Raw genomic sequence first — 27,505 nt, 5'->3', positions numbered from 1 at the left:
CATGGTTTACCTAGTAAAAGCTTTGGCTCAAGAGAGCTGTGGATAAGTATGTTTAATTACTAAAGTTAAAGAGTTTTGTTTCTTCAGTTTGGCATTTCTTTGATAGCAAGTAAACCTGCACAAAAACCTAATTTATATATTTTTTCTGTTGATTTTCTATGTTGGCAGGAACTTGACCTCAAAATAGCAATTAAGTCTTGTCGCCTAGAGCTAAGTACCAAAAACAGAGAGCGGTGGTGTCATGAAATCCAGATCATGAAAAAGTAAGTGTACTTGACTTCTATTTCCCCAGTTCCGCAGCCAGATGTCGTCATAGAGAAGGTCAGGAATCCATTCTTAGGATCTTTTGGGGAATATATTTTTCTCGTTCTCATTAAATGGATGTGTTCTATTTCAAGTAATAACATCCCATTATGATTAAGTAGGTTTAGTTTTAAAAGTCAGCTGGGTATTATCAGATTCAACTCTATGAGAATAAGGGTAGAATCTATTTCTTCTGGATCGTGGGTGGTGTTTATCTATTATACTTTACAGTTAAATAATAATCACTACTCTTATTTCTTTACTCTCACCTACTTTTGTTAAATAGTGTATCTATTGATTTGTAAAAAAATTACCCCCAAAACTTAGTGACTTAAAACAACAAACATTTAGTGTCTCACAGTTTCTGTGGTTTAGGAATCTGGGAATGACTTAGCTGGGTGGTTCTAACTCGGGAGATCCCTCCTGAAACATCCCAGAGTGTTGACTGGCGCTGCAGTCATCCAAAGGCTTGAGGGGGGCTGGAGTACCCATTTCCAAGCTCATTTATATGGCTGTTGGCTAGAAGCATCAGTTTCTCACTATATGGGCCTCTCCATAGGGAAGCTTGAATGTCTTCATGACATGGCGGCTAGCTTTCCCCAAAGTGAGTAATCTGAGAGAAAGCAAGATGGAAAGCTCACATACCTTTTATGATCTTTCCTCGGGAGTTGTACTCCATCCTTTCCGCCATATTCTGTTTGTTCGAAATGAATCACTAAATACAGCCTACACTCAAGGGGAGAAGAATTACACCCTTGAAGGGAGAAGTGGACAAATTTTAAAACCTCCACAGGTAGTGTGCTAAGTGCTTTACAAATAATTCTTCTAGGTGTTATAGCAACCCTATATTTAGGTATTATTCCTGTTTTATAGGTGAGGATGTTGAAGCTCATAGAGTCTTAACTGATTGGTAAGAGAGTCTGGATTTAAAATGAGCACTTTCTGACTCCAGTATCTGTTTTCAGTTCACTTGAATGCTTCTCAAACTTGTCTGTATGGCAGAATCACCAGGAAAGGTTGTTAACAAATAAACTCTCGGGTCCTCACATAGACATTCTGTTTCTTTAGGTCCCTAAGACCTGGGAATCTATTCCAGTTTTGAGATCCACTACATGATGATGATGGCTCAGGAGATACAATGTTAAGTCTTAAAAAAGTTAGAAAACAGTATATAGCATGATTCAGTATTTATTGAAAAAAATATTTGTGCACAGATTAAAAACTGGCATATTACCTGGCAAAGATTAAAAATGGACTATTACCTAACATGCCAAAATTTGAATAGTGTATGCTTCTGGATGGCTCCTTAAGTAATTTTGGGAGAGACGGTACAATATAGGCTTTGGAGCCAGATTTGAATTCTTCCTTGACCACCTACTTGCTGTGTGATCTTAAGTTAAGCAGTGTGTGCTTTAGTTTTCTCCTATGTAATGATACTATTAATAAATCTACCTATATATAGTAGGACTATTGTGACAAGTGAGTTGACATATGTAAAGTACTTGCTGCTTGGCACATAGAGATGTAATTGAAGTAATAGTGATAGTATTTTTATCTATATTTTCCTTTTAAAAATTATTAATTTTAATTATGTATCATGCCAGCCTTTCTTCGCCTCATGCCCCTTAATTAACTACCATTTCAAACTCAGTCCTTTTTTGCTGGGAAACAAAATTTTTTATTGTAATGTTTTCCCCTTCTTGTTAGGTTGAACCACTCAAATGTTGTGAAGGCCTGTGATGTTCCTGAGGAATTGAATTTTTTGATTAATGATGTGCCTCTTCTAGCAATGGAATACTGTTCTGGAGGAGATCTCCGGAAGGTAGTGTGGATGTTTTAAGATGATGAGATAGTAAATCACAAACTTTAGCAGTTTTTGAATCACATTCAGTATAATGATAGATAGAATAAGGGTCAGTAAACTGTGGCCTGTTACCTGATTCTATGGCTGCTTTTTTTACTACAGCGGCAGTGTTGAGTAGTTGTGACAGAGACCATATGGCCTGCAAAGCGTAAAGTATTTGCTGTCTGGCCCTTTACAGGGACTGCTTGCTGATCACTGATTTCGAACATGCACTTTTTTGGTGATGGTGGTGGTGGCAGGATGGGACTATATGGGTGGTGTTAGATCAAAATACCAACGTTTAAGATGTTTATAAAACAGTTTTTTCTCTATTGCAAATCTTTCCCATCTTATTTTAAATCTGCCACATGGGTACTTTTTTTATATGTATCTGAGATTTTTTAGCCTTTTTCAATTTCAAGTACTTTCCCCCTTTATCTTTTTTTTTTTAAAAGATTTTATTGGGGAATTGGGAGAGGGGAACAGCGCTGGGGAATTGGGGGAAGGGGAACAGACAAGTTGCTGTCCTTTTGTTCTTCAGTCTGGTTGTGGAGGACATTGCTTCGCTAGCCCATGTTGGTATTATCATTGCGCTCTTCCTGGCTGAGGCAGATTGGTCGCTGGCCACCAGACAGAGCCGCTCACAGCGGCTCTTGGCAGCTCACACTGGCTGCCTGCTGCTCACGCTGGATGCCAGCCACACACCGTAGCCGATGGCAGCCCACTGCAGCAGGAGCTGTAGCCTACACCGTCGCCAGCGACTCACAGCAGCCCAGCTCCAGGTTGAGCTGTTGTTCAGCATCTTAGCTGTAGAGGGCAGTGTCACTGGCCCTCATATGTGGGATCCGAACTGGGGCCCTCTGGTGTCCCAAGCCAGTTCTTAACCAATGCGCCACTCGGCCGGCCCTCCCCCTTTATCTTTACTTGTGTAAGCCTTGTCATGAAATTGACATGTTTTCCTATGGATTTGGTAATTTTTACCCTTACATTTTGTTAATCATGACTTATCTTCTTACTTGAATATTCTCTTAGGAGTATAGTGATTAATATGTTGCTATTACTTACTGCCCAACAATATTGGCAGTATATATTTTTAGACTTTTTTTTTTCTTCAGCTACTCAACAAACCAGAAAATTGCTGTGGACTTAAAGAAAGCCAGATACTTTCTTTACTGAGTGATATAGGTATGTAATTAATATGAAAATACCATTATAATTTAATGCCCCTTTGGTCCATAAAAGATTCTGTATGCTACTAAAAAGCATAGGTTTTTAACATGTATAAGAAATTATAACTATTACTGTTGATGCTGAATTAAAACTAGGATATTTTGTTATTTTTTGTTTTGGGCTAGGAGTCCATTTTTGGCCGATAGAGGTCTAACTGCTGACAAAAAAACCATTGTGTGAAATTGCCTTATTCAGTTTTACTCTCTCCCTGCGTCCCTGATTAGCATAGTAATTTGATTTATCAGTGGCATTGCATCTCATGGGCGTAGATTCTCAAGTCAATTCTTAGGGTGAAATCTTTTTTTAAATCATAATTACTCCTGAAAAATCCCTAAAATAACTAGTACCTGGGCCCTTGGAACAAGCTCAAAAGCCAAGGATATGTTTCCTTATGTATTTTGATTTTGCTTCTTTTCCTGGGTCATGGAGGCCAAAGTCTAATTTAATAGGGTGATTTAGATGGAAAAAGCTGTAAGGATAAATACAGAGATTTTTTCAATTGCTTGTTTAAGTTCTTTTTAGTGTTAATTCTCTTAAGTTAATTGAGCATATGTTATAATTCTGCAGTATTTGTAAATGTTACTTGATATTCTGTGGAGAAAATCTGCACTACTGTAATGTCATTAATTGTGTAGTTGTGATGGTCCATATAAATTAGAGCATCAGAGAAGTACAAAATGTGAGATGAATTTTTTTTAATTCAGTGTTTTCTTACCTCAAAATACATTTTAAACTTTGTGTAGGGTCTGGGATTCGATATTTGCATGAAAACAAAATTATACATCGTGATCTAAAACCTGAAAACATAGTTCTTCAGGATGTTGGTGGAAAGGTAGGTGAAAACTGAACAAATGTTTCATGCCAGTTGAATACAGTCCTCCTGATGTAGTTGGTCTTTGAGGTTTGGTGCCCCTCTATCGCACACCATACTTTTTCTACCCAGCTCTCATTACACTGAACTTGGTTTTGTGCTTAGTTGTCTCCTCTGCTGACACAGTAGCTCCATTAGAAAAGGAACTGCATTTGTCTTGTTTACTTGCTGTTCCAGCACAGTATCTAACAGATGGTAGGCAGTGAGTTAATTTGTTAATCTTTATGAAGCACACACAAAAAATACATCCTGGGCCTGCTTTAGTTTAAGAAAAAAAAGTACATTTACTTAAGTATATTTTTATTTAAAAAAACAAACAAACCCTCATTCTCCCCCAAATTCCTAAGTTCTATATTTAATTGAAATTCAAAACCTTGATTTCTCAGATTCTTAAGTGAGTCATCTTAAGAAGAACCAAAAATTGTGAATTAACTCCTGAAATATTTGTTTTTGTCAAAAAAATTTGAGCAGTTTTATTACTTACATCACCCAAGTTCCATCCCCATAAAGATGTAAAGCCAAGAGTCTGAACTTGGAATTGGATTGTATGGTTTTTTAGTTAGTGAAGATGGTGGTCACTTGAAGGTGATGAAACCTTGATGATGTTTCTTCTCTTAAGACCCTTTTATGTATGCTCAGCACCAGCTGTCTGCTCCCCCTGGCCCCCCCCCCCCAAAAAAAAGACTTCAGGACATTCTTGAGGTTGGATGGGTGTTTACTCACATTGATCCACTATAAGATGGTATGATGCTTCTTCAAGTCACCCTTACCTTTGCCTTCTGATTTAATGGATCAAGCTTATTCTGCATATATCAAAATAAAAATGAATAGCCAGTCTGTGTTTAGTTTTTACCATGTACAAGGCACTGTGTTAAATTCTTTTCTTTCACGATTTCACTGACTCCTAATAATAATTCAGTGAAGTAGGGATTCTTAGTAATACCATTATATAGGAAACTGAGAGAAGTTAAGTAACTTGATCAAGATCACATGGCTAGTTAAGTGGTGTAGCTCAGGTTGAAACACATTTGTGTTATTCCAGAGCCTAAGCTCTTCACTATCACCCACTCCAGAGCCTTCTAAGACATTGTTGCCTTTCTTTTCAAATTTCTCAGCCATTTAATACTTAAAATTTTGCAGACTATACATAAAATAATTGATCTGGGATATGCCAAAGACGTTGATCAAGGAAGTCTGTGTACGTCTTTTGTGGGAACATTGCAGTATCTGGTAAGACATATATTGTTTCTTTGACTTTAAGTGTACAAGATTCTCTTTATTTATGAAAGTCATGAATATTGTAGTTCAAAAATAAACTAGCTTTTCTAGTGTGATGTTTAAAGCATTTTATCTTTTTTAAGGCCCCAGAACTCTTTGAGAATAAGCCTTACACAGCCACTGTTGATTATTGGAGCTTGGGAACCATGGTGTTTGAATGTATTGCTGGCTACAGGCCTTTTCTGCATCATCTGCAGCCATTTGCCTGGTGAGAAACGGAAGGGATCTGTGGTGTGCCTAATGGGAATGAAAATTTTCAGTTGCCTGCTTTTTTACCTCTCTCTCTAAGTGGTGTAATTGCCTTTTAAACATACAATTGAATAACATTAAATGGCAAAAATCTTAGAGTATTTGTGAGACTCAGGTTGTCAACTGATGTAGCTTTTGTTTTTTATAGGCATGAGAAAATTAAGAAGAAGGATCCCAAGTGTATATTTGCGTGTGAAGAGATGACAGGAGAAGTTCGGTTTAGTAGTCATTTACCTCAACCAAATAGCCTTTGTAGGTAAGTATATTTCAGTGGAGAAGTTCTCCTCAGTTTCTTTAGGGTTGTAAAAGAACAGTAGAGTTGTCTGTTCCAAGTAGCATTATCCAGTATAACCTTCTGTGATGATGGAAACGTTTTATATCTGCACTGGCTACATTGAGCACTTGAAAGGGGAGTAGTTTGACTGAAGAACTGAATATTTAATTTGATTTGATTTTTATTAACTTAAGTGTAAATGCAGATAGCCTCTTATGACTAGTGGCGACCATATTGGACAGCACAAGTCTAGTGGAAACCAGAACTGCTGCCATTCAACTGATTGGCTTAGGTGCTAGGGAGACTCTTGAGATACTGAAATAAATGGATTCCTTGGAGAATGGGACTGGACTTGCCTGTTGGAGTTGCCAGTAACTAACTTACATATGTGGGTTTTGGGTTACTTTTCATGGAAAAATGTTTGTCCCCTGTCATTTCATGAGTTATTTGAAAATGAGATAGAAAATGGTATAGACAAGTAATGAGAAAGGAAATGGACAACCTATAAAATTGCTTTTTTTTCCGGTACTAAAGCAAAATCGGAACATGACGATTTTCACCCTATTTTTGTATGTTTTCTAGTTTAATAGTAGAACCCATGGAAAACTGGCTACAATTGATGCTGAACTGGGATCCTCAGCATAGAGGAGGACCTGTTGATCCTACTTTGAAGCAGCCAAGATGTTTTGTATTAATGGATCACATTCTGAATTTAAAGGTGAGTTTGGGGTCCATTTCATAAGACTTGCTTTGAAGTTAACACGTTTATTTGGAAAATTAGCATAAATATATTTTAATGATCTTTTCCTGATGCCTACTTGAAAAATAAAATTATAGTTTTAGAGCAGCTGCATTTTATTTTTTTAGCAAGCCTTCTTAGTTTTACTTCTTAGTGGTCTGTGTTGATTACTCCCTTTGAAGCATCTTTTGGATTTTCCTCTTCCTCATATTGATGCCATTATCACCTCATTCATTTAGGTCTAGTCATACTGGATCGCGTTTGGTGAGGAAGGTTTCTACCTGGCTTACATGCCTCTATACTGCTGATCCTATAGTCCATACAGCATGAACTGCCCATCTCATCTTCTGAAAATACTTTCTTTTCCTGTCCAAGACACCAACATAGTTCTTCCTTGCCTACCAACTCAAGTCTTAACTGATCTGCCTTGCTTTTTTGGGCTTTCCTAATGCAGGTCCACCCCAACCAAGTCCTTGCCTCAGACCTGCTTCTCTTACTCTTTACTTCACTCAGCACCAGCTTGTCACTGCTGCTTATGCCATCAAGCTCCAGTTTTGTGCTTTGACAGATGCAGTCCTTCTGCCCAGAACAATCTCTGTTTCTGTGTATCTGCTCAACCTACATTGGTACATATTCAATTCTCCTTTTCTCTGAATGGTCTCTGCCAGTTTCGAATTGTTTCTCATCTTTCACTCATACCCCTTCATATAAATTGTCCTCTTCTTCAATGCTGGGATTGCTTTTATTACTTTCATTAACAATTGCCCACCATACCACTACACTACCCCTACCCCAGCATTTCTGTATTCAGCAGGGCATGTACCGGGTTCTCAGTAAATCTCCATTGATATGAATGAGAGGTTCCTATATGCTAGGTACCCAGAAACAACTCTCATCTGTAGTCTTTCCATCTTTGTTGATTGCTTGTAAGTAGATACAGTTTCTAAAATTGAAATGAGAAAATATAATCCTATAAGGTTTTACTCTAGTCTTGGCATAATTTTTTAAGTAGGAATTTAAGGCCATGTTGATGTCATTCTTGGCTAACATTAAAAAGGTGCCTGGCTTCTTGATTTAGTTTTCTTCTACTTTGCCAAGGAAGAAATCATCCCTCACTGTGTTAGGCAAGCAGGACTTGGTGGCACCTTTTAGTTCTTTCTTGCCTCCAATAAATTTTGGTTTTTATCTGAGAATTTTTTTCAGACTTCTCATGGTACTCGTAGCATCATTTCTACTTTGAAAGGGGTCTGTGAATGTCTGCTTGTCATAGAGTATGGGAAAAGAGTCCTCCCTACGTGTTTTGTGGGCTATACACTTTAGTTCAATTTGCAGCACCACTATTTTACTTATCTGTGAATCTGATAGAGGAGAGAGAGCGAGAGTGAGAGCGAGAGAGAGAGAGAGAGAGAGAGGCAGAGAGAGAGAATTTATTTATATTTATGGCTCAGGTTCAGTAATATATTCTTTAAAGGATCAATATTATTGTGAGGTTGTCCAGAATAAGGTATGCGGAGGGTACTATTCATAGTAATTCAGTGATGCTTCCTAGAAATGATAATGGGACTGAATTTTGAAGGATAAGTAAGTTAATTGGGTGACTGGGCAGGGGGAAAGATTTATAGGCAGGGGAATATCATGAACACAGAAGCATGAACTGCAAAACAGCTTGGTATTACTGTAGGGCATTTTACTAAGGTGTTTAGTATATTGTTCAATTAGGGAATGGTGTGTATTTTATTTTCATTGAGAAAAGAAATCAACAAAAAAGTTACTGAAATTTTTTTCCCTTAAAAAAACAGCTTAGAGAGTCTGATTGAATATTTTTTCAACTATTATTAAAAACTTTAAATATGTAAAAAAGTTGTTAAAAGTATCATGAACTTGCCACTGAAGATAATGGTGAAACAAATATTTAATGATTCCTTCTTTGCCTCCTCTTTCATACCCCTAAGTATAACTGTATCCTAAGAGTCTCCTTGATTTTCTATTTTTCCGTATTACTTTTTCTTCGTTACCTTTGGCAGTTTCTTCAGTTGTATAATTTTAACTGTAAACTGAATATGTATAACTCTCAAATTTATCTCCTCAGTTTTGGCTTTTCTGCAGATTACTTATAACTGCTATGTAACTGGTGGTCCCACTAGCATCCAAGACTTTTTGAAAACTGAACATACTTGCTTCATTAAATCTACTTCTGCCGCTTTTCCTGCACCTCTTACTTTCATTATCACCTTTCCAGTTACCTAGGTCCGAAACTTTGACTGTCAGACTACTCCTCCTTCAATCTACATATTTAATTACTTTGTCAGATTTATCTATTGATTGTTTTTAACAATTCTCAACTTGTCAGGTTCTCAATTTAGAAAGCCTTCCATAGTTCCTTTTTGCGTATTGAATGAAGTCCAAACCCTTACATTGTCATTCAGAATCTGTCTTTGTCTCATTTCATCCTACACTTCCAGCCTCATCTCATATTGTGCCCTAAGGGGACATTGTTTTAGGTACATTTGAACGGGATTATTAATATTCTCTGATTATGCTCATCCGGCCCTTTCTTGCTCTCTGCCTACCTTGTTTTCTGCCTAGAAGAACCTTTCTTCTTTCAGTTTTTTCTCTTTCTAATCTTTCTTCCTTTTTAAAGTTTAGCTCAAATAGTGCCTCCTTTATAAGGTACCCCTTTCCTCCTACCAAGTAATCTCTTTTGGAATCTGTACAATACTTGACATTATTATAGTACCTATCGCATTTTGCCTTGTATTTTAGTTCTCTTAATGTTTCTTAATGTCTTCCATTTGATTATTGTCCTATGGAAGGCAAGGATCCTAAGTTACTCAGTTTGCATACCCAGTACCACCACAGCACACTTAATAGTATGTACCATAGTAGGCACTTATTAAATATTTGAGTGAACAAAAGGATAAATTTAACCTGTATTTCCTCTCCCGTCCAGCTCAGCTTTGGTAGTTGGAAGCCATGACCACTTACCCTAGTTTGACATATACTTTGTGTAAAAGTAAATGTCCACCTTAGCATTTTCATGCCAAATTTCTGCTATTGCTATTAGTAGCAGCTATCATAGTGTGAAAGAGGCCTAGGTTGGGAAGGAATGGAAGGTCTCAGTTGGTATACTTGCACATCCGTGTCAACTTCCCCCCCCCCACCTTTTTTGAACATAAAAGGTTATTATATGTATATTAAAGGAAAGTTAATACTTTACCTCTGTATTAAGCATTTCCGGCAGAGATAATTTTAATCATTTGCATACACTATCAATGTAAGGCGTTGGAGAAGCACAGGTGTTAATTTTGTATGACTTACCTAAGGCTAGTGGAAGGAAGAGGATTTAAAATCATGTTGTGTGTAACTGACTTCTAACTCTGTGGCTGTCCTTAGGTACCTGGGTAGAGTCCCATCTAACTCAGTCTCCCACTTTCTTGTCCTGTATCAGGCTACCCTTATTTTCAGTGGGGCTTTAGGCGACAGTAATAAGACTGTTTTCTTATCTAACTGTGAGCCCTTAGGCAGATTACTGCTCTGGGATTTGGGTGCCTTATCTGAAAAATGAGGATAACTGTGCTTTTCCCTGTTTAAAGAGAAGCCTAGCTCTTCTATCAGATGATTATTTCTTGAGACAATGTAAGATAGTAAGACAGATATGAGTTCAGATCCAAGCTCTACCCCAGTTATCAGCTGTGTGTGATCTCTAACAAGTTAACTTCTCAGAGCTCTGGTTTTTCTCTTTGCCAAAATGGAGATTAGAAGATATAATTAATGGGTTGTTATGTTAAACATGACTAATTAACAGGATGTTATGTTAAACATAAAGCACTGAACTCTGGTTGGCATCTATTAGGCACTTTATAAATGGAACATTTCCTTCTAGGCCTGTGATATGTTTCTATAATAAGTGTTGCCTTTTTAAATATGGGTTTTATTTCTTGATTTTGTGCATCCCCAGAACTTTGAAACTTTATTCCTTGGAACTGACATTTGTTGTAATAGAAAAGTAAACTCTTCAGTTTTCAGAATGTCATAATTATGGAAGGAGATCTCACTTTGGAAAATGACTGAACCTTGTTTAGTACAGAGATAATGTCTTTTGCTCATATTGCCTTTAGTATCTTGCTCTGAATCTTATGCAGCAGATGATCAATAATCATTTCTTTTTTCTTTTTATACAGATAGTACACATCCTAAATATGACTTCTGCGAAGATAATTTCTTTTCTGTTACCACCTGATGAAAGTCTTCATTCACTGCAGTCTCGTATTGAGCGTGAAACTGGAATAAATACTGCTTCTCAAGAGCTTCTTTCAGAGACGGGAATTTCTCTGGATCCTCGGAAACCAGCCTCTCAATGTGTTCTAGATGGAGTAGTAAGAGAATTTTAATATACCTAGAAAAATATAAGAAATCTTTTTGCATAGGGGGATTGCATGCCCTGTGTTTTTTTATGTATATTTGGAATCCCTTGTTGGGGGGTGATGCACATCTTATAATTCTTTTATCTTACTTATTTCTCTTATTGCTTTGCAAGGTGAACTAGATAGAAATGGAACATTCGTTGTTTTGAACTTTGTATGACTTTGTTTTTGGTGCTAGATCTCTCCTCCATCTCTCTTTCCCGTTTTGTCTTGAAGCCTAGAACCTTGAGATTAGACCAGCAGTCTCATAGGTCCTGTCAGAAGATAGATGGATGGTAAAATATGATTGTAGTAAAATATGATTTTCATCTTATTTGACTTGAGGCATATTTTATGTATCATATAATTTACCCATTTCAAGCGTACCCATTTCAGTGGGGTTTTTTTTTGTTTTTTAGTAAATTTACCTAATTGCACTGTCATTACCATAAACCAGTTTTAAAACATTTCCATCTCAGTAAGATTTCTTCCTGTTCATTAACCATTAATCTCATTCTTCCCACCCCAGGCAATCATTAATTTATTTTCCACCTGTATGGATTTGCCTTTTCTGAACATTTCATATAAATGGATCATGCAACCTGTAGTCTCTTGTGTCATACTTCTTGTACTTAACATTGTGTAGTTGAGGTTCATTTGTGTCATAGCATGTATCTGTACTAATTCTTTTTGATTACCAAATAGTATTCCCATTGTATGGATAAGGTGTTTTTAGGACTTTTTGCTTTTGTCCTTTTGGGTCTGGTGATTTTCACTTTCGCCCATATTGAAGTTATTTATTTTTCCTAAACAAAAGTTTAGACCTTAAGTCGGTAAGATGCATGCTCATGAACATTGGCTTTCTTCATCAGCATTTCAGAGTAGGAAATCCAGTGCTGAAGTACTTAGGGAACCTAGGGTGTTCAAGAATCCTTTTAAAAATTGTTTGTTTCTTCTTTTCAGAGAGGCTGTGATAGCTATATGGTTTATTTGTTTGATAAAAGTAAGACTGTATATGAAGGACCGTTTGCTTCCAGAAGTTTATCTGACTGTGTAAATTATATTGGTAAGTCTAATCCATTTACTGACTTTAAACCTGAAATAGTACAATTTTGACTCAACATGATTAGTAGAAATGGTCTTCGGTGTTTTTGTTCTGTATCTCATACTTCAGGTTTCTATTTGTGGTGGAAAATGGATTTCTATAGGTTTGGAAGGTGAAAGGTAGGTTTTAAATCACCATCAGATCCCTCATTTGGGAGACTTACTTTCCTGAGGATAGGCCTCTCACAGATGGAAGACTGAATCTCTATTGTTAATTAAGCCTACTTTTTATTTCTAGTTGCTCCTTCATTATTTAAGCATGTTCAAATATTTCTTTTTATCCTATGAATACTGCTTAATGTTCAAATGTTTTCTTTTATCCTGTGAGAATTGTTCTTTTCTTTTGAAGATGTGGTCAATTTCTGTCTACAACAAACTAAAGTCAAGCACAAAATTGTAAAATCAAGAACAAAATTGGGCATAAGGGCTAAAATTAGGTAATCATTCGTCTGTTTTTATTAGGTTTTTTTTTAAGAACAGTTTTAGATGTACAGAAAAAATGACCAGATAGTGCAGAGTTCTCATGTTACTCCGCTCCCCCGCACATGTAGCTTTCCCTGTTGTTAAGATCTTAGTATGGCACATTTTGTTAAAATTAATGAACCAATATATTATTATTAATTAAAGTCCATACTTTAGTCAGATGTCCTTAGTTTTTATCTGGTGTTCTTTTTCTCTTCCAGGATCTTACCCAGGACACCACATTACATTTAGTTGTCATGTCTTTTTAGGCTCCTCTTGGCTGTGACAGTTTCTCACACTTTCCTTGTTTTTGATGACCTTGGCAGTTTTGGGGAGTACTGGTCAAGTATTTTGTAGGATGCCCGTCTGTTGTAATTTGTCTTATTTTTTCCTCATGATTAAAGTAGAATGGGTTTTTGAGAGAAAGGTCAGAGAAGTGCCATTTTTATCCCATTATATAAAAGGTACATACTGTCAACATGATTCATGGCTGTTGATATTGACCTTGATCACTGGTCTGAAGTAGTGTTTGTGAGGTTTGTGCACTGTAAAGTTTAGGCTTTTCCACCCTTTTATACTGTACTCGTTGGAAGGAAGTCACTATACAGAACCCACACTTAAGGAGTTAGGGAGTTTTGCTCCCCCTCCTTTAAGGCAGAGTATCCACATAATTTATTTGGAATTATTCTGCACATGAGATTTGTCTCTTCTCTCCCATTTATTAATTTACTCAATTATTTATTATATCAATATAGATTCATGGTTATTATTTTATACTTTAATTATAATCCAATACTAATTCACTTATTTTGTTTTTCACGTTGTTGCGGCTTCGGCCATCAGGAGCTATCTCAGTGGCTTCCTGTGCTTTTTCTACTTGCCCCATCAATGAGGGTTTTGTTTTGTTTTGTTTTGTTTTGTTTTGTTTTGTTTTGCACTTCCTTACTTCCTGGCACCACAGTGTGCTCCAGGCCCACCTTGTGTATTTCCTGCCCCAGTCCTAGAATCTCTCCAAGGAGCCCTGGTTCCTTTAATTGGAGAACAGTGTTAGAAATCAGGATCTGGACACCGTGCTTCTTGCTATTAGGGTGTCATTTCTTAGGCCTTTACAGACTTTAATTTTTTGTGTGTATGTGTATTTATTTAGATCAGGCTTCCCTTCTTGACTTTTTTAAAAGGTTTTTTTTTTTTCTGTATTGTAGGAAGCCTCAGGAGTAAGTGTGGATATATAAGAATAGAAGAAGGGTTAATTGAGGCTATTAATTATTAGAGGAGGCAAAGATTTTTCTAGATACAACTTTATTTATTTGAAGTCTGCTTCAGATAATGTATGTTCTGAATAGTAATCCTCATGTAGCACCCTTTCTATGAAGGTTTTCATTGGAAAAGAATAGCAGAATATAATTGCCACCTTAAAGAATGGGGTGAATCTCTTTCATTCTTGGAGAATTTCATAGTGTTAAAATGGAATTTCATTGAACTTAATATGTATACCTGCCATGATTTTAGAAAGTAACATTCCCTTTACCAAAGAAAGGGCAAGAGATAATCTTAAATAGATAATTTTGTAAGTCTGGCATTGAAGAAAGCATATTTTATTAAACTGCTGTTTAACCTGTATGTTTTCCTGAAGCTGGGTTGGTAGTCCAGCAGATAAAATTTATTATTCAGAGGCAGGAAAGACTGTGGTGGATTGTGGAAGAGATGGGACTTGGTTTAGAACTTGAAAGAAATAAAGAATTTGTTTTAGTGGAAAGAAAAAAGAGTATTTCAGGTTGGAGGAGAGCTTGAAAAAAGGATAGATATAGGAATAATTGCAAGCTTTGTGATTATGTAGTGATTATGTCTTATTGATTTTTATTTCTCCTTATACCTGGAGCAGGGTTGTGTATTAACAGGTGCTCAGTAAATGTATATTGAACAGAATGAAATAGTAGCAAGTAGTTCTTTTGAGCATCTGTGGGAATGATGTTTGTATGGACAGGAAAACACAGAGAATGATTAATGAACTCTAAAATCTTAAAAAGTAACCCTTGTCTCTTTTTTCCCATCTTCTTACATATAGTACAGGACAGCAAAATACAGCTTCCAATTATACAGCTGCGTAAAGTGTGGGCTGAAGCAGTGCACTATGTGTCTGGGCTAAAAGAAGACTACAGCAGGCTCTTTCAGGGACAGAGAGCAGCCATGTAAGTAGATTCTGTTTATAGGGCCAATGTCATGTGCACTGATGCTCGAGAGTTAATCTTGCCAGTTTTCACTAATCAATGTTCCATGCAATACTAAAATATTGGGCCAATTTGAAATGTAATATTCTGATCAGACTCGTAGGAAGCCTTACTAATGGACTGAAACTTTCCAATTGCAGTGGCTTAAGAGGAGTTCCTGAACAGTACGTCCCAGTATAAAGGAGATTGTTTTATTATAGAATATCACAGGCAGGAAGTCTTTAGAGACCAGATATTAGTGGTCAACTATTTCTCAGAGATTAAGAATGGAAACTTAGGCTTTGGGCATATGGCAATTTAAGTTTTTAAATTTTTGTCAAATGTTCATGAAATGCTGTTGGTTTTTGTTTTTTGGCTATGGTGTAGGTTAAGCCTTCTTAGATATAATGCTAACTTGACAAAAATGAAGAACACGTTGATCTCAGCATCTCAGCAACTGAAAGCTAAACTGGAGTTTTTTCACAAAAGCATTCAGCTTGACTTGGAAAGATATAGTGAACAGATGACTTATGGAATATGTAAGTGTTTGGGTAATGTATTTGAAAAAAGCGCCTAGTCTTAAAGCCATCTGCTATTTTGCCTTCTTCATGGCCAGTTGTTTCTTGCATTTATATTAGAACAAGAAACAGGGTACCTCAAAGCATCATAAACCATGGTGGTTTTAAATGTTAGCTTTTTTTTTTCAACCTTTAGTTGAGCAACTTTATGTTTATTTGTTTTTCCCACAGTTAGACTAAAATTGTTTAGCTCCAAAAAAAAATACAAAAGTGATTTATGAACTTGTGATTTTTCAAACTTCATTTTTAAAATAGATACAAAATCTGTATTGGGGCGACTTACTAGCCAGGGAAATCTTAAACTCCTTATCTTTCTATAAATAATAACACAAATAATTCCAGGTTTATTTTTTCCCCCAGACTACCTACCATGTAGTCCCGGTTTTATTATTTATTATGTAGTTGCTGATTTTTATTGCAAACAGCCTCTAATATTTTAGTATTTGACTTTAAGCTTATCTACCTTCAGATGTACTAAGGAAATATAAACAGCAGAGTTAAAATTAAATTACAAACTGAAGAGGTCACCATCAGCATTTTTTTTTCTTCTTTTTTTATTGTTAATTTCAGGTGTACAAAACAATGTAATAGTTAGACATTTCACCCCCCCTCCCCCGATCTATTGCCCCTCTGACATATATATCTATTACAATTCCATTGACCCTATTCCCTATACTATATTCCATATCCCGTGATTTAATATATATATTAAATTATAGTTGACTTACAATATTATTCAGCTTCAGCTTTAGGTATACAGTGCAGTGGTCAGGCATCTACACCATCCATGAAGTGGTCTCCCTAACAAGACATGTGCCCATCTGACACCCTACAAAATCTTAACAACATTATTGATTATATTCCCTAAACTTTCATATCCATGCGGCAGTATTGTAGTTACCAATTTATGCTGTCTAATCCCTTTCCCTTCTCCCTCATCCCCACCCCCTCCCATCTAGCAACCATCAGTTTTTCCTCTATATCTCTGAGACTATTTCTGTTTACTTCCACCAGCATTTCTCTCTCTCTCTCTCTCTCTCTCTCTCTTTCATGAAACAAATCCTTTTTCAGGAAACAAGCATGTTTGTGTACTTATCTTGAATAAGGTATGTGCATCTCAGAATAAATGATCGACAGTGTCCAGTTGCATGAATAAGTTTACCTACTGAAGCTGGTTCTATGATTGATGTTTTATTTCTAGTTGTATATTATAGGTATTCTGGTGAATGGCAAAACATAATTATTTCACCAAATTATCTTTGACTTATCAGTTGTATATCTTATACAATTGTTAAAAAAGAATGAGGTAGGGGCCGGTCAAGTGGCTCAGTTGGTTAAGAGCACGAACTCTGAGCAACAGGGTAGCTGGTTCGATTCCCACCTGGGCCAGTGAGCTGTGCCTGAGCTGAGCTGCCGCTGAGCTGCCAACAGGTGGCAGGATGGCTCAGCTGGTGAGAGCACGTGCTCCTAACAAGGTTGCCAGTTCAACTCCTGCAAGGGATGGTGGGCTATGCCCACCTGCAACTAAGATTGAACATGGCACCTTGAGCTGAGCTGCCCTGAGCTACTATCGGCGGCCGGGCGGCCAGATGGCTCAGTGGTTAGAGTGTGCGCTCTTAGCAACAAGGTTTCTGGTTGGATTTCCACATGGGATAGTGGGCTATGCCCACCCGCAACTAAGATTGAACACTGCACCTTGAGCTGAGCGGCCGCAAGCTGCTGATAGGCAGCCGGATGGAGACTGGACTTGGAATTGAGCTGGCTGCGCTCTCCACAACTAAGGTTGAAGCACAACAACTTGACTGTTCCCCTTCCCCAATTCCCCAATAAAAAAATCTTAAAAAAAAAAAAAGAATGAGGTAGATCCATGTGTGCTGACATTAAAAGATCGCTTGGATCTTTAATGGCAGTGATGTTTTAAGTTGGGAAAAAGCAAAGAAAGAAAAGTATATGTATAAATAGTCTCACCTGTGAGGGAAAAGGGTATGTGTCTATATAACAAGTGATTATATAACAATAATATCTCTTAGGGTGGATGGAGGGTAGGGGGGAGGAAGAGAGAGTCTTTTCTCTCTAGATCCTTTTATAATGTTTGATTTTTTGAAAAAATCATGTTTATGAATTACTTCAAAAATTCTTTCTTTTTTTAAAAGAGAATACCATCTGTATTAGTGTCCTAGGGCTATCGTAACAAATTACTGTAAGCTGGGTAGCTTAAAACAACAGAAATTTATTGTCTCAGTTCCAGAGGTTAAAAGTCCAAAATCAAGGTGTTGACAGGGCCACGCTCCCTCTGAAACCTGTGGAGAAAAATCCTTCCTTGCTTCCTCCTGGCTTCTTGGTGCTTTCCCAGCAGTCCTTGGTGTTCCTTGGCTTGCAGCTATAGCACCTTAGTCTTTGACTCGTCAAATGGAGCTCTTATCTGTCTGTGTTTCTATGTCTCTTCTTTTAAGGACACAAATCATACTGTATTAAGGTCTCACCCTTCTCCAGGATGAGCACATCTTAATTTAGCTAATTGTATGTGCAGTGACCCTGTTTCCAAATCAGGGCACATTCTGAGGTTCTGAGTTAGGCCTTTAACATATCATTGGGGGGAACAGCTCAACCCACAATACCGTTTTTGATGTTGATGTGGCAAGGAGGTGGGTAGGTCAGTAATTAAAAGCTGTGGCTATTTCTGAGATAACCAATTAAGACTTTTTTTTTAGCCTCAGAAAAAATGTTAAAAGCATGGAAGGAAATGGAAGAAAAGGCTATCCATTATGCTGAGGTAAAATCACTGAGTTCATTCTGTATGTTTGTTAATTCCTGCACTCTCCCATAGAAACTTTCTTTGATTTATGTATGTAGAGGTTTTTCATGTTATTCCTGAATATCAGACAAATATCTAGTAGATGTTTTGTGTATATAGAGGGAAACGATAGAGGGTACCATAGTGGATAACAACGAGGGCTTTGAGCAAATGAGATTAAACTGAAGCCACAATGAGCTTGCTTCCATGTTATGTTATGGAGACTATACCTTTTTTAGTAAGGTTATGCAGGTTAAATGGGAATAAATAGTAAATCGTAGTTACCACTGTTATTTTTGTAACTGGTTCAAATAGGATGGTTGCACTTCCAGTACGTTTACACCTGTCTTGCCATAATTATCAATAGTACTTCCTTTCACTGTCAAAATTATGCAGGTTTGGACAATAAATTGTATGGTCACACTAGATAGAACATCCTCTAGGTGGCAGATTTTTTTCCTTACCTGGTACATCTGTCCATGATCCCACTAAATTATTGCTGTCCTTAATGCTAGTACTTAACCTGAAGACATAGTTAGAGCAGTTATCCTGGGATGGGAAATCCAATGTCTTTATCTTTCTGCATCCTTATTCAAGGCAGTCAGGAACAAGAAGCAATGAAATTCATAGAACTGAGACGCAGTGGTTTTGATGGCCACTTTTTCTCTGTCTTGTTAGTGACACTTTCATTTTTTTGCTTCTCAGGAGGAGAAACCAAATGCTAGTTTACCCTAGTCAGGAGAAAAAATAGAAGCATAGGAATAAGTTATGCTCTCATGTGAAAGATTAAGTGTTAGAATCTGAAAGATAAAAAGGCTTGAACAAAATGAGTGTTTCCTATAATTCATTTAGTTCTGCTGCAGCAGCAAGTCATTCTCTGAGTTCTCGGTGTTGTGTGGTGGTGAGCCTGTCATTTCTTTTGCATTTCGTCATATTTTAGGTGGGTGTCATTGGATACCTGGAGGATCAGATCATGTCCCTGCACACTGAAATCATGGAGCTACAGAAGAGCCCCTATGGAAGACGTCAGGGAGACTTGATGGAATCTCTGTAAGGATGTATTTATGTCGTTAGTATTGATGTCTATAATTTTTTGTAGCATGTTCTTTCTGTGTACATCTGGCAGATTAAGTCTATATGTGGTTATTTTCTATAATTCTTTCCCCAAATACGTTGGCCTCATATTTCCAAAGGAAGTTCCCTTAGTCACCGGAAATTTTAGAAATAACTCTTTGAGTTGACCTTGGCTGTTTTAATCAAAGCATCTTTTCATGTGTGTGTTAAGAATCTTTCAAGTATTCTAAGTTACAAACTATTTCCCTACTTATCATACTTCTGGTCCAAGGTATTATCTGTTAAATGCCTTAAATGTTAACTTAAAAAGGTTAACTTCCTAAATGTTTGGATTAGAAATTTCAGATTTTTGTCCTCTAATCACAGGCTATAATTTTTGTCCATTTAGGTGTTTCTGGTGCAAGGATGTCGTTGTATATGTGGTGAAAGACCACAGCAGATAAAAAGTATATTAAACTTTGCATTTTAAGATCTTGCTTATTACTTAGTGAAATGCTCTGTAAAACATTCATTGGCAAAATGGAATCATTACTCTATTCAAATAATATTGCTCATTTCAAGTTGTGGATTATTAGAGTCATTCAATTATCGTCACATACAGAAGCATGTTTTCTCTTTCATAGGGAACAGCGCGCCATTGATCTATACAAGCAGTTAAAGCATAGACCGTCAGGTAAGACACTTTTATCATAGTACACAAAGGCATTTTAGGAAACCATCCCTAGATTAACAAATGTACAGGATTGGAGTTTAAACAAGCTGCAGAATAAATTACAGTTTTGGTATTTCCATTGAGATGTTTATGGTACAACAGCATTTAATTTGTGAGAATTTAAGATATTGGGCAGGCAAAGTAACAAGAAAATTGAGATGGAAAAAAAAAATTTTTTTTTAAAGCTTTTTTTTAAATTGAGGAATTGGGGGAGGGGAACAGCGTTGAGGATCGGGGAAGGGGAACAGACAAGTTGCTGTCATTTAGTTCTTCCGTGTAGTTGTGGAGGACGTCTCTTCACTGGCTCATGTTGGTATTATCATTGCGCTCTTCCCGGTTGAGGCAGGTCAGTCGCTGGCCACTGGACGGCTGCTCATGGCGGCTCTTGGCAGCTCACACCGGATGCCAGCCACTCACAGTAGCTTACAGCAGCCCCACTTCAGCAGGGGCTGCAGCCTATGCCATTGCCAGCGACTCACGGCAGCCCAGCTCCAGGTTGAGCTGTTGCTCATCATCTTAGCTGTAGAGGGTGTAGCATCACTGGCCCTCATGTGGGATCTGAACCGTGTCTCTGCTGCTCAGAGCTGGTGTCCCAAGCCAACTCTTACCCAGTGCGCCAAGGAAGTGAAAGGAAGGAATGAAAGAGAAAAAAAGAACTCGAAAAGAGGGGAAGAGGAAGCAAGAAAATGTGTGGGAAGATGGAAAATATAAATGCTGCTTAAGATTAGAGAGGTTGGAAAGAAGTTGATGCTGCAGGTTCAGGTGTGGGAAGGCCCATGTGCGAGACCAAAGCAGTTTACCTTGAAAATGATGCCTTCGTCTGCACCTGATCACTGATTGCTTATTGCATTGACAAAACAATTCCTTTTGTTCTACTGTTTCCTAAATAGATGATGTTACTCATCCAAGAAAACTTGATCTCTTAGCTAGAAGGCTGCATATGTGTCTGGGACTTGGGTTAGTATGGATTAAAAATAGCTAAGGCTATTCTTCTCAAAATAGGCAACTAAGGTCTCTGAAGATACAGTGATGTATACATACATTATACACACAAACACACGTACTTTGTTTTTAGATATGTAGTTATCTATAGCTATATAATCTTAAAATCTTTTAATCCCCTTTTGAATTTAAGTGGAGATGTTATTAATACTAGTTTCAGTTTCAGGTTTTTAGGAATTTTTTGTTTGGAGGCTGATGTGTTCATGCAGAAGGGAGGCTATACCCACTGACTGAGATCTTTTGTAGATCACTCCTACAGCGACAGCACAGAGATGGTGAAGGTCATTGTGCATACTGTGCAGAGCCAGGACCGGGTTCTCAAGGAGCTGTTTGGTCATCTCAGGTAGAAAAATTGTTTTATGTCCTACTGAAAATATATGTGTCCTCTTCCTTTCCAAGTGTAATACCCCTTTTTGGTGACTATCTAGACCCAGGAAGAGTCCTGGTAGTACCATGGTAGCTTGACCATAGCAGCATGCATTTAGGTGTCCTGTTTGTGCATTGCTTTGGAGATCAGTCATTAAATCTGACGCTGATTGTGGTTCGTTTCCCCCACTGGGTTTGGGGATATGGTGCACGGTCTTGGGGGATGTGTAAGTATCTGACACTGATTTCATCTCTCCAGCAAGTTGTTGGGCTGTAAGCAGAAGATTATTGATCTACTGCCCAAGGTGGAAATGGCCCTCAGTAGCATCAAAGAAGCTGACAATACCGTCATGTTTATGCAGGGAAAGAGGCAGAAAGAAATATGGCATCTCCTTAAAATTGCCTGTGTAAGTAACTCTTAATGAATTATTTAATGTGACACTGATTTGCTGTTATTCCCTGTAAAGGGGATTTTTATGAGCACGATCTGGGGCCTCTTGAAGACATGTATATTTCGTGTTGGGTTGATGCTTGTGTTCTTTGCTTGGTGTCTGACTAGCAGTACAGCGGCAGGACTTCATGATCGCTCTTCATTGTCTTTTCCTTTCCACTCTCCTGTTTTTATACTCCCCAGCTCTGGACCACTGTGGTACCCCAACCTGATTTGGGGATAGATGTGTCTGACTAGATAAGAAACCATGTGTTCAACTGTTTTTTGTTTTTTTTTCCCTTCCTCCATTGAAAGTAGAATCTGATGGGTAGATACATTTGGTTTTAGTCAATGAAGAATGGGGCCAGGGACAGGACAGTTAGTAGTGGTGTGTACATGTGGGGGTAGTTTTGTACAGAATACTCTTGTTGTGCATATAAGTAGTGATAGAAATGTAAGTCTTAAGAATATGGTAGGAAATTATATGACTCAGTGGAGGTGCTCGCCTTTAATCTTATTTCTACTTTCCTTCAGACACAGAGTTCAGCCCGGTCCCTTGTAGGATCCAGTCTAGAAGGTGCAGTGACTCCCCCTCAGGCATCAGCATGGCTGCCCCCAACTTCAGCAGAACGTGAACATCCTCTGTCATGTGTGGTAACTCCTCAAGATGGGTGGGTTCACTTTGTGACACTAGATAGTTGTGTTTTCAAGAGCAGTGGTAGAAATGAGGCAGTAGAGCAGAATGGTTGAGGCATAGTCTTCAGTGCCATTTAGACCAGGGTTGAGTCCTCTGTGTTCCTGCGTAATAACCTTGTGCAATTAATTTGACTCTTTTACTGTTCACATATCCTCACCTATACAATGGGAACTGCTGTGAAAATGGAATTAGACGATGTATATAAAGTGCTGGGAAGTAAATATTCAGCAAATGTTTATTATTGGCTCAATCCAAGTTCTAAGTTCTCTCTCAGTTATTATCAATTCTTTTACCCAAACTTTATTCCTTCCTTAACCATTTATCTCTGAGAAATTATGCTGTCTTTGCATTATCATTTTGGGGACCTTGATCACTCGTCTAATGAATTGTTCAGTTGAATCTACTCTATTTTATAACTTAGTCATTTCTAATATCAGACTTTTTTCAGTGCCTTAAATCAGTGTTGCAAATAAGAACTGAAGTTTGAAGCCTTTTATTTTCTTTTATTAATCACTAACTCTTCTGCTAAAAGCTGAATGACTATCCATTATTTTTCTCAGCATTAGATGTGCCACACCCAGAGCCAGTGGCTCTTTGCTAGCTTGTGTATTGTCGCTTTTCTCACAACTCATGGAGACTTCTACAGCACCAGCATTTTCCTGGAAGCTCTGCCCATAATTAGTTTTGCAGACGTGCAGCCATGTTCCATCACTGCTCAGAAGCTCACGCGGTTGCACATTCTGCACTCTACTTTTATGAGAGAAAAGCACATGGCAGGAAGGCAAGCTGATATCAGGTATTTTATTTTTTTAAAGAAAGCAAGTTCCAAGGGTCATTTCAGATCTGGCCTGATGTACTACAGCCACAGCTACAGCACAGGCTGTAATTAATTTTACAGACCTCAGGAAATACTCCATTAATCAGAGTTAAATAATATTTAATACATTACTAACCTTTTTGCTTTCATTAAAGGCTTTTAGGTTAGGGGATGCTAATGGTTGCAAATGTTACCTCTATACAGGTAATTTCCAATTTGAGGCTGTGTTTGCATAAGTGTATTGGACAGGGATTTTAAATATATTTTCCAGTAGGAATACCTTATAAAGGAAAACTGATTTCAATTACTATGTACCTGTGGTATTTAACCACCACGGATCGGGAACTGTTGGCCTTAATTTTGCCATCTGTTGAATAAGAGCTGAATTAGAATTTAGTTCCAAGCTAATAGTGGCTATCATCCATGGCCTAGAACTGATTCTAGTAGTGTTAGTAAAAGGTGAGGAAACCAGAATCAAGATTTCCTTCCAATACAAACTTCCAGGGATACTTCTTGGTTCTGGGCAGCTTCTGTGTCACGCTCTTTTCTTCTGCTGTCCTCAGAAATCACCTTGCTTGTTTCCTTTTTCATTGCTGTCACCTGTAGTTTCCAACCAGAGTCCACCTTTTCTGATCTTTGCAAACAGATTGTACTTTTATACATCCTCCCTGCACTTGTGTCGCTGAAGTAAGCATGCTGCTGTTTTTACTACTTGTAAGGAAAAGGAAGTACTCCAGAAACAAAGAGATCTTTCATCTGTCTGTGCCACAAGGATCTTTTTCCCCCCAAGTTAGCATTTTTGGAGGTTGGGGGTGGGGAAAATCAGATTGGAGTTATAATGGACTTCTTATCATTAGAGCTGGGCAGAGGCAACACTTGGAGTGACAAGCAGGACTGTGCCTCTGTGTGGGAAGGATGTGGAAACTGGAGACTACAGGAATCAGCTGCATTGGGGTGCTGGGTTGCAGGAAAGGCTCTGATCATCCTGACCCTGAAGACCAAAAAGTAGAGGAAGTTCACATGCCCCTTGCTGAATTTGAAAAGACGTTTTTTTATTCCACAGGGAGACTTTGGCACACATGATAGAAGAAAATTTGAACTGTCTTGGCCATTTAAGCACTATTATTCATAAAGCAAATGAGGAACAGAGCAGTGGAATGATGGTGAGTTTTATATGGATATGGCTGTGTTTTAGGTATGTTGGGTGCAAAGGGTTTAACTTGCCATGCTCGCCTTACCTTATATTTGGGATGCATATGGGGAATAGAAGAACTCAGAGGAAAGAGAAAGAGCATTCAAGGGATATCCTTGACCTCAAATCTCCATCTTCTCTTATTTGTGGATATACTAGGATTGTATCATCAATAATCTTCAACAGTAGCATTTTTGGTCAAATTAAATGAGTGGTGAGCTTTCTTTGCAGTGTGACTACTGAATTTGAATGGTTTGTACCTTTTTGCTTCAGCAATCAATTTGACAGGATTTATATATTATGGGACAGGATTTATATTATGATTCAAATACAGTAACTACTGTATACAAAATGAATACTGTTAATATAGTTGTAATTAATACGTTTTTATGTTAAGATTTAGTTACTGTGAATCACTGATTTGTTAAAACTTGGAGAAACTACAATAAAATGTTTACTGAACTAACCTACTATTATTTAGTCTCGATGTCAACTCTATATTTCTTCTTTCATTATTTGCTTCAAATACTTATGAAAACTTAGAAATATTTTTTGAATTAGCAGAAAATATGGTAAACAAAACTCTCAAATTGTAACTTATATTTTTGATTTTTTCAACTTTTGATTATAAAATGCCCAAACATACAGAAAACCTGTAAAAATGAACACACGTAAATCTACCACTTATAGTCAACATCTAATTGTAACTTTTTCATGCCTGGTTTTAGAATCTTGATTGGAGTTGGTTAACAGAATGACTTGCCACTTATTCACTGTCCCAAACCTTTGGAAGTTGTTGCACGTATTGGAAATTTGTTTTTCTCCCATGAGACCACTCTTCAGACATCATTCAGTGGAAGAAATGGCTGTGATCAAAAACTACATATAATTTTACAAGAGCAATATTTTGACTTTGGGTAATCTTAAGCCCCGAACAGACAGAATTTGTTTAAATACTACAGCTACTTAGCTATCATTACAATCCATTTGTCTTTAAACTTCGTAAAATATAACTGACTAAAAATATCTTTTAACATTTAACTTTTGGACATTAGGCCCAAAGGAATACTGGAGGTGCCAAAAAAATGTATACAAATGGACACTTTGGTTAATGTTGCTCAAGCAGTAGTTCACCATAATCAGAAGTGTGTGGACGCTGATGGTAACCACTTTGAGCACCTCTTCTAATTGCAGAAGTCAAACGTGACTTGTATTCATCTTTGTTATCAGTATAGATTTATTATAAATTTAATAGTTTTTTCCTTTCTTAAAATGTGTATACATTTTTTTGGCACCCTCTGCATATACAGAGAAGAAACCTCAACTAACATGTTCTAAATAAAAGTTGTCTACCTATGTTTCTGTGGAAGAGACTGCTCACAAGTAAAATTGTACTTCTTGAATAACCCCTACCTCCTTGTGTTGCACTCGGCAGTGCTCTTCCTGGCATCATAAGGAGTTGGGTCAATCCCCTTTTCCATTTTACTGCACATTTTACAGTATTCCTTTCCTACATAAGGGACTGTGTATCTGTGCCTTTAATACCAATTGACTGTTAAATCTTAAGTGTGCTGTGTGTATATGTATTTAAGATGTACATTTAATAATATCAAAGAGAAGATGCCTGTTAATTTATAATGTATTTGAAAGGTTATTTTTTTTTCATTTGTAAAAATGGGTCATTTGTTTCATGAATCTTTCATGTCTTGTACAAATTTATAAAGGTCTGCGTGCCCTTATCTGTAATTCCAAAAAGCTCTGAAAACAAGGTTTTTCATAAGCTTGGTGACAAAATTCACTTACTTGCAAATTAACCTGAAGTAACACTGAACATACTTATCCCATTTAGTGTGACTATTCATTTATTTTTGCTGCAGAAATATTAACATGTTTGATTATTTGGGGAGGAGAGTGCTGCCACAGACCCTGCGGGGGGTTTATGTAGTATGGCATATGCACTGAATTATATTTCTAAAATCTGAAAATTTCTAATTTTGAAACATCTGGCCCTAACAATTTCAGATTAAGGATTGTGGATCTATCATCTGTTAGGTAATTTAGAAGATACTTGTTTTTAAAAAAATGTGAAATGCTTTTGTATTATAGATAGTTTTTCATTTTGTGTATTAAATGATTTTTAAATTACTTTTTGACTCTATTCATTAAAATCAGATGAATCCAGTTGACCCTTGAATAACAAGGGTCATGCAATAGATAATCCACATACAACTTTTGACTGTACAGTTGGCGCCTCACATCTGTGGATTCATCCAACCGAAGTTGGGAATGCGAAAATACGGTTTTTGATCCATAGAATTTGCAGACATGAAACCCACGAATAAGAAGGGCTGTATTTATTGAAAAAAAAATGCATATACGTGGACCCACACAGTTCAGACCTGTGTTGTTCAAGGGTCAACTGTAGTTGAATATAGTTTGGAAAAATTTTAGTTTCCATGCTGTGAAATTGAAGCAGAGAATCACATTATAGGCTCTTGCTGTATTTTCCTGTATGGAATTATACAGGACTTATAGTAAAGACAATATTGGGTAGCTTCTTCAATATAGTCTTTTTCGCCTGAGATGTCCTGTCACCACTATCCATGTCTAAAAACCATGCTCATATCTTGCCCTATAAACTAATGTCTTAGTCACACCATCCCCATTTTTTCAAGTAGTGTCATTTTCCCAGTCATCTAAGTTTGAAACCTTGGGTTGTCTTCTAACTTTTTAGTCATGTGATGCAGTTACTGACTGGCACAGGGGGAGGGGTCCTTGCCCCTCTCAGGATAGAAATCAAGACAGTGGGAGAAACAGTTCTGCAGAGAGAAACCAGGGACTGGAACAAGTTATTTTTCATTCTTTTTGCTTTTTGTTAGT

At 37.3% G+C, this 27,505-nt stretch overlaps 1 protein-coding gene across 3 annotated transcripts in view; it reads left to right on the top strand.

The window, feature by feature from the left end:
* The window catches only part of CHUK (component of inhibitor of nuclear factor kappa B kinase complex), a 29,764-nt gene extending 3,999 nt beyond the window's left edge, over positions 1-25,765 (top strand). Inside the window, exons 1-21 of one of the 3 annotated variants that reach the window (XM_019636322.1) lie at positions 239-263; positions 1,177-1,213; positions 2,011-2,125; positions 3,262-3,331; positions 4,120-4,208; positions 5,388-5,477; positions 5,609-5,733; positions 5,923-6,030; positions 6,631-6,766; positions 10,969-11,163; positions 12,154-12,256; positions 14,822-14,945; positions 15,351-15,502; positions 18,253-18,314; positions 19,276-19,385; positions 20,033-20,082; positions 21,370-21,466; positions 21,749-21,896; positions 22,454-22,590; positions 24,497-24,596; positions 25,354-25,765. In XM_019636322.1, coding sequence (XP_019491867.1) covers positions 2,093-2,125; positions 3,262-3,331; positions 4,120-4,208; positions 5,388-5,477; positions 5,609-5,733; positions 5,923-6,030; positions 6,631-6,766; positions 10,969-11,163; positions 12,154-12,256; positions 14,822-14,945; positions 15,351-15,502; positions 18,253-18,314; positions 19,276-19,385; positions 20,033-20,082; positions 21,370-21,466; positions 21,749-21,896; positions 22,454-22,590; positions 24,497-24,596; positions 25,354-25,383 — 1,959 coding nt within the window. In that variant the 5' untranslated portion in view covers positions 239-263; positions 1,177-1,213; positions 2,011-2,092 and the 3' untranslated portion in view covers positions 25,384-25,765. Of the gene's footprint in view, positions 1-168; positions 264-1,176; positions 1,214-2,010; positions 2,126-3,261; positions 3,332-4,119; positions 4,209-5,387; positions 5,478-5,608; positions 5,734-5,922; positions 6,031-6,630; positions 6,767-10,968; positions 11,164-12,153; positions 12,257-14,821; positions 14,946-15,350; positions 15,503-18,252; positions 18,315-19,275; positions 19,386-20,032; positions 20,083-21,369; positions 21,467-21,748; positions 21,897-22,453; positions 22,591-24,496; positions 24,597-25,353 lie in introns of those variants that run through there. The other 2 variants (XM_019636321.1, XM_019636320.1) reach the window with 2 other exon arrangements.
* The last annotated feature ends 1,740 nt before the right edge of the window (positions 25,766-27,505 follow it).

Source organism: Hipposideros armiger, unplaced genomic scaffold, assembly GCF_001890085.2.
Source record: "Hipposideros armiger isolate ML-2016 unplaced genomic scaffold, ASM189008v1 scaffold_28, whole genome shotgun sequence".
NCBI classification, from domain to species: Eukaryota; Metazoa; Chordata; class Mammalia; order Chiroptera; family Hipposideridae; genus Hipposideros; species Hipposideros armiger.
Note: the sequence above shows the minus strand (reverse complement) of the source record. Positions and strands in the feature narration are given on the sequence as shown.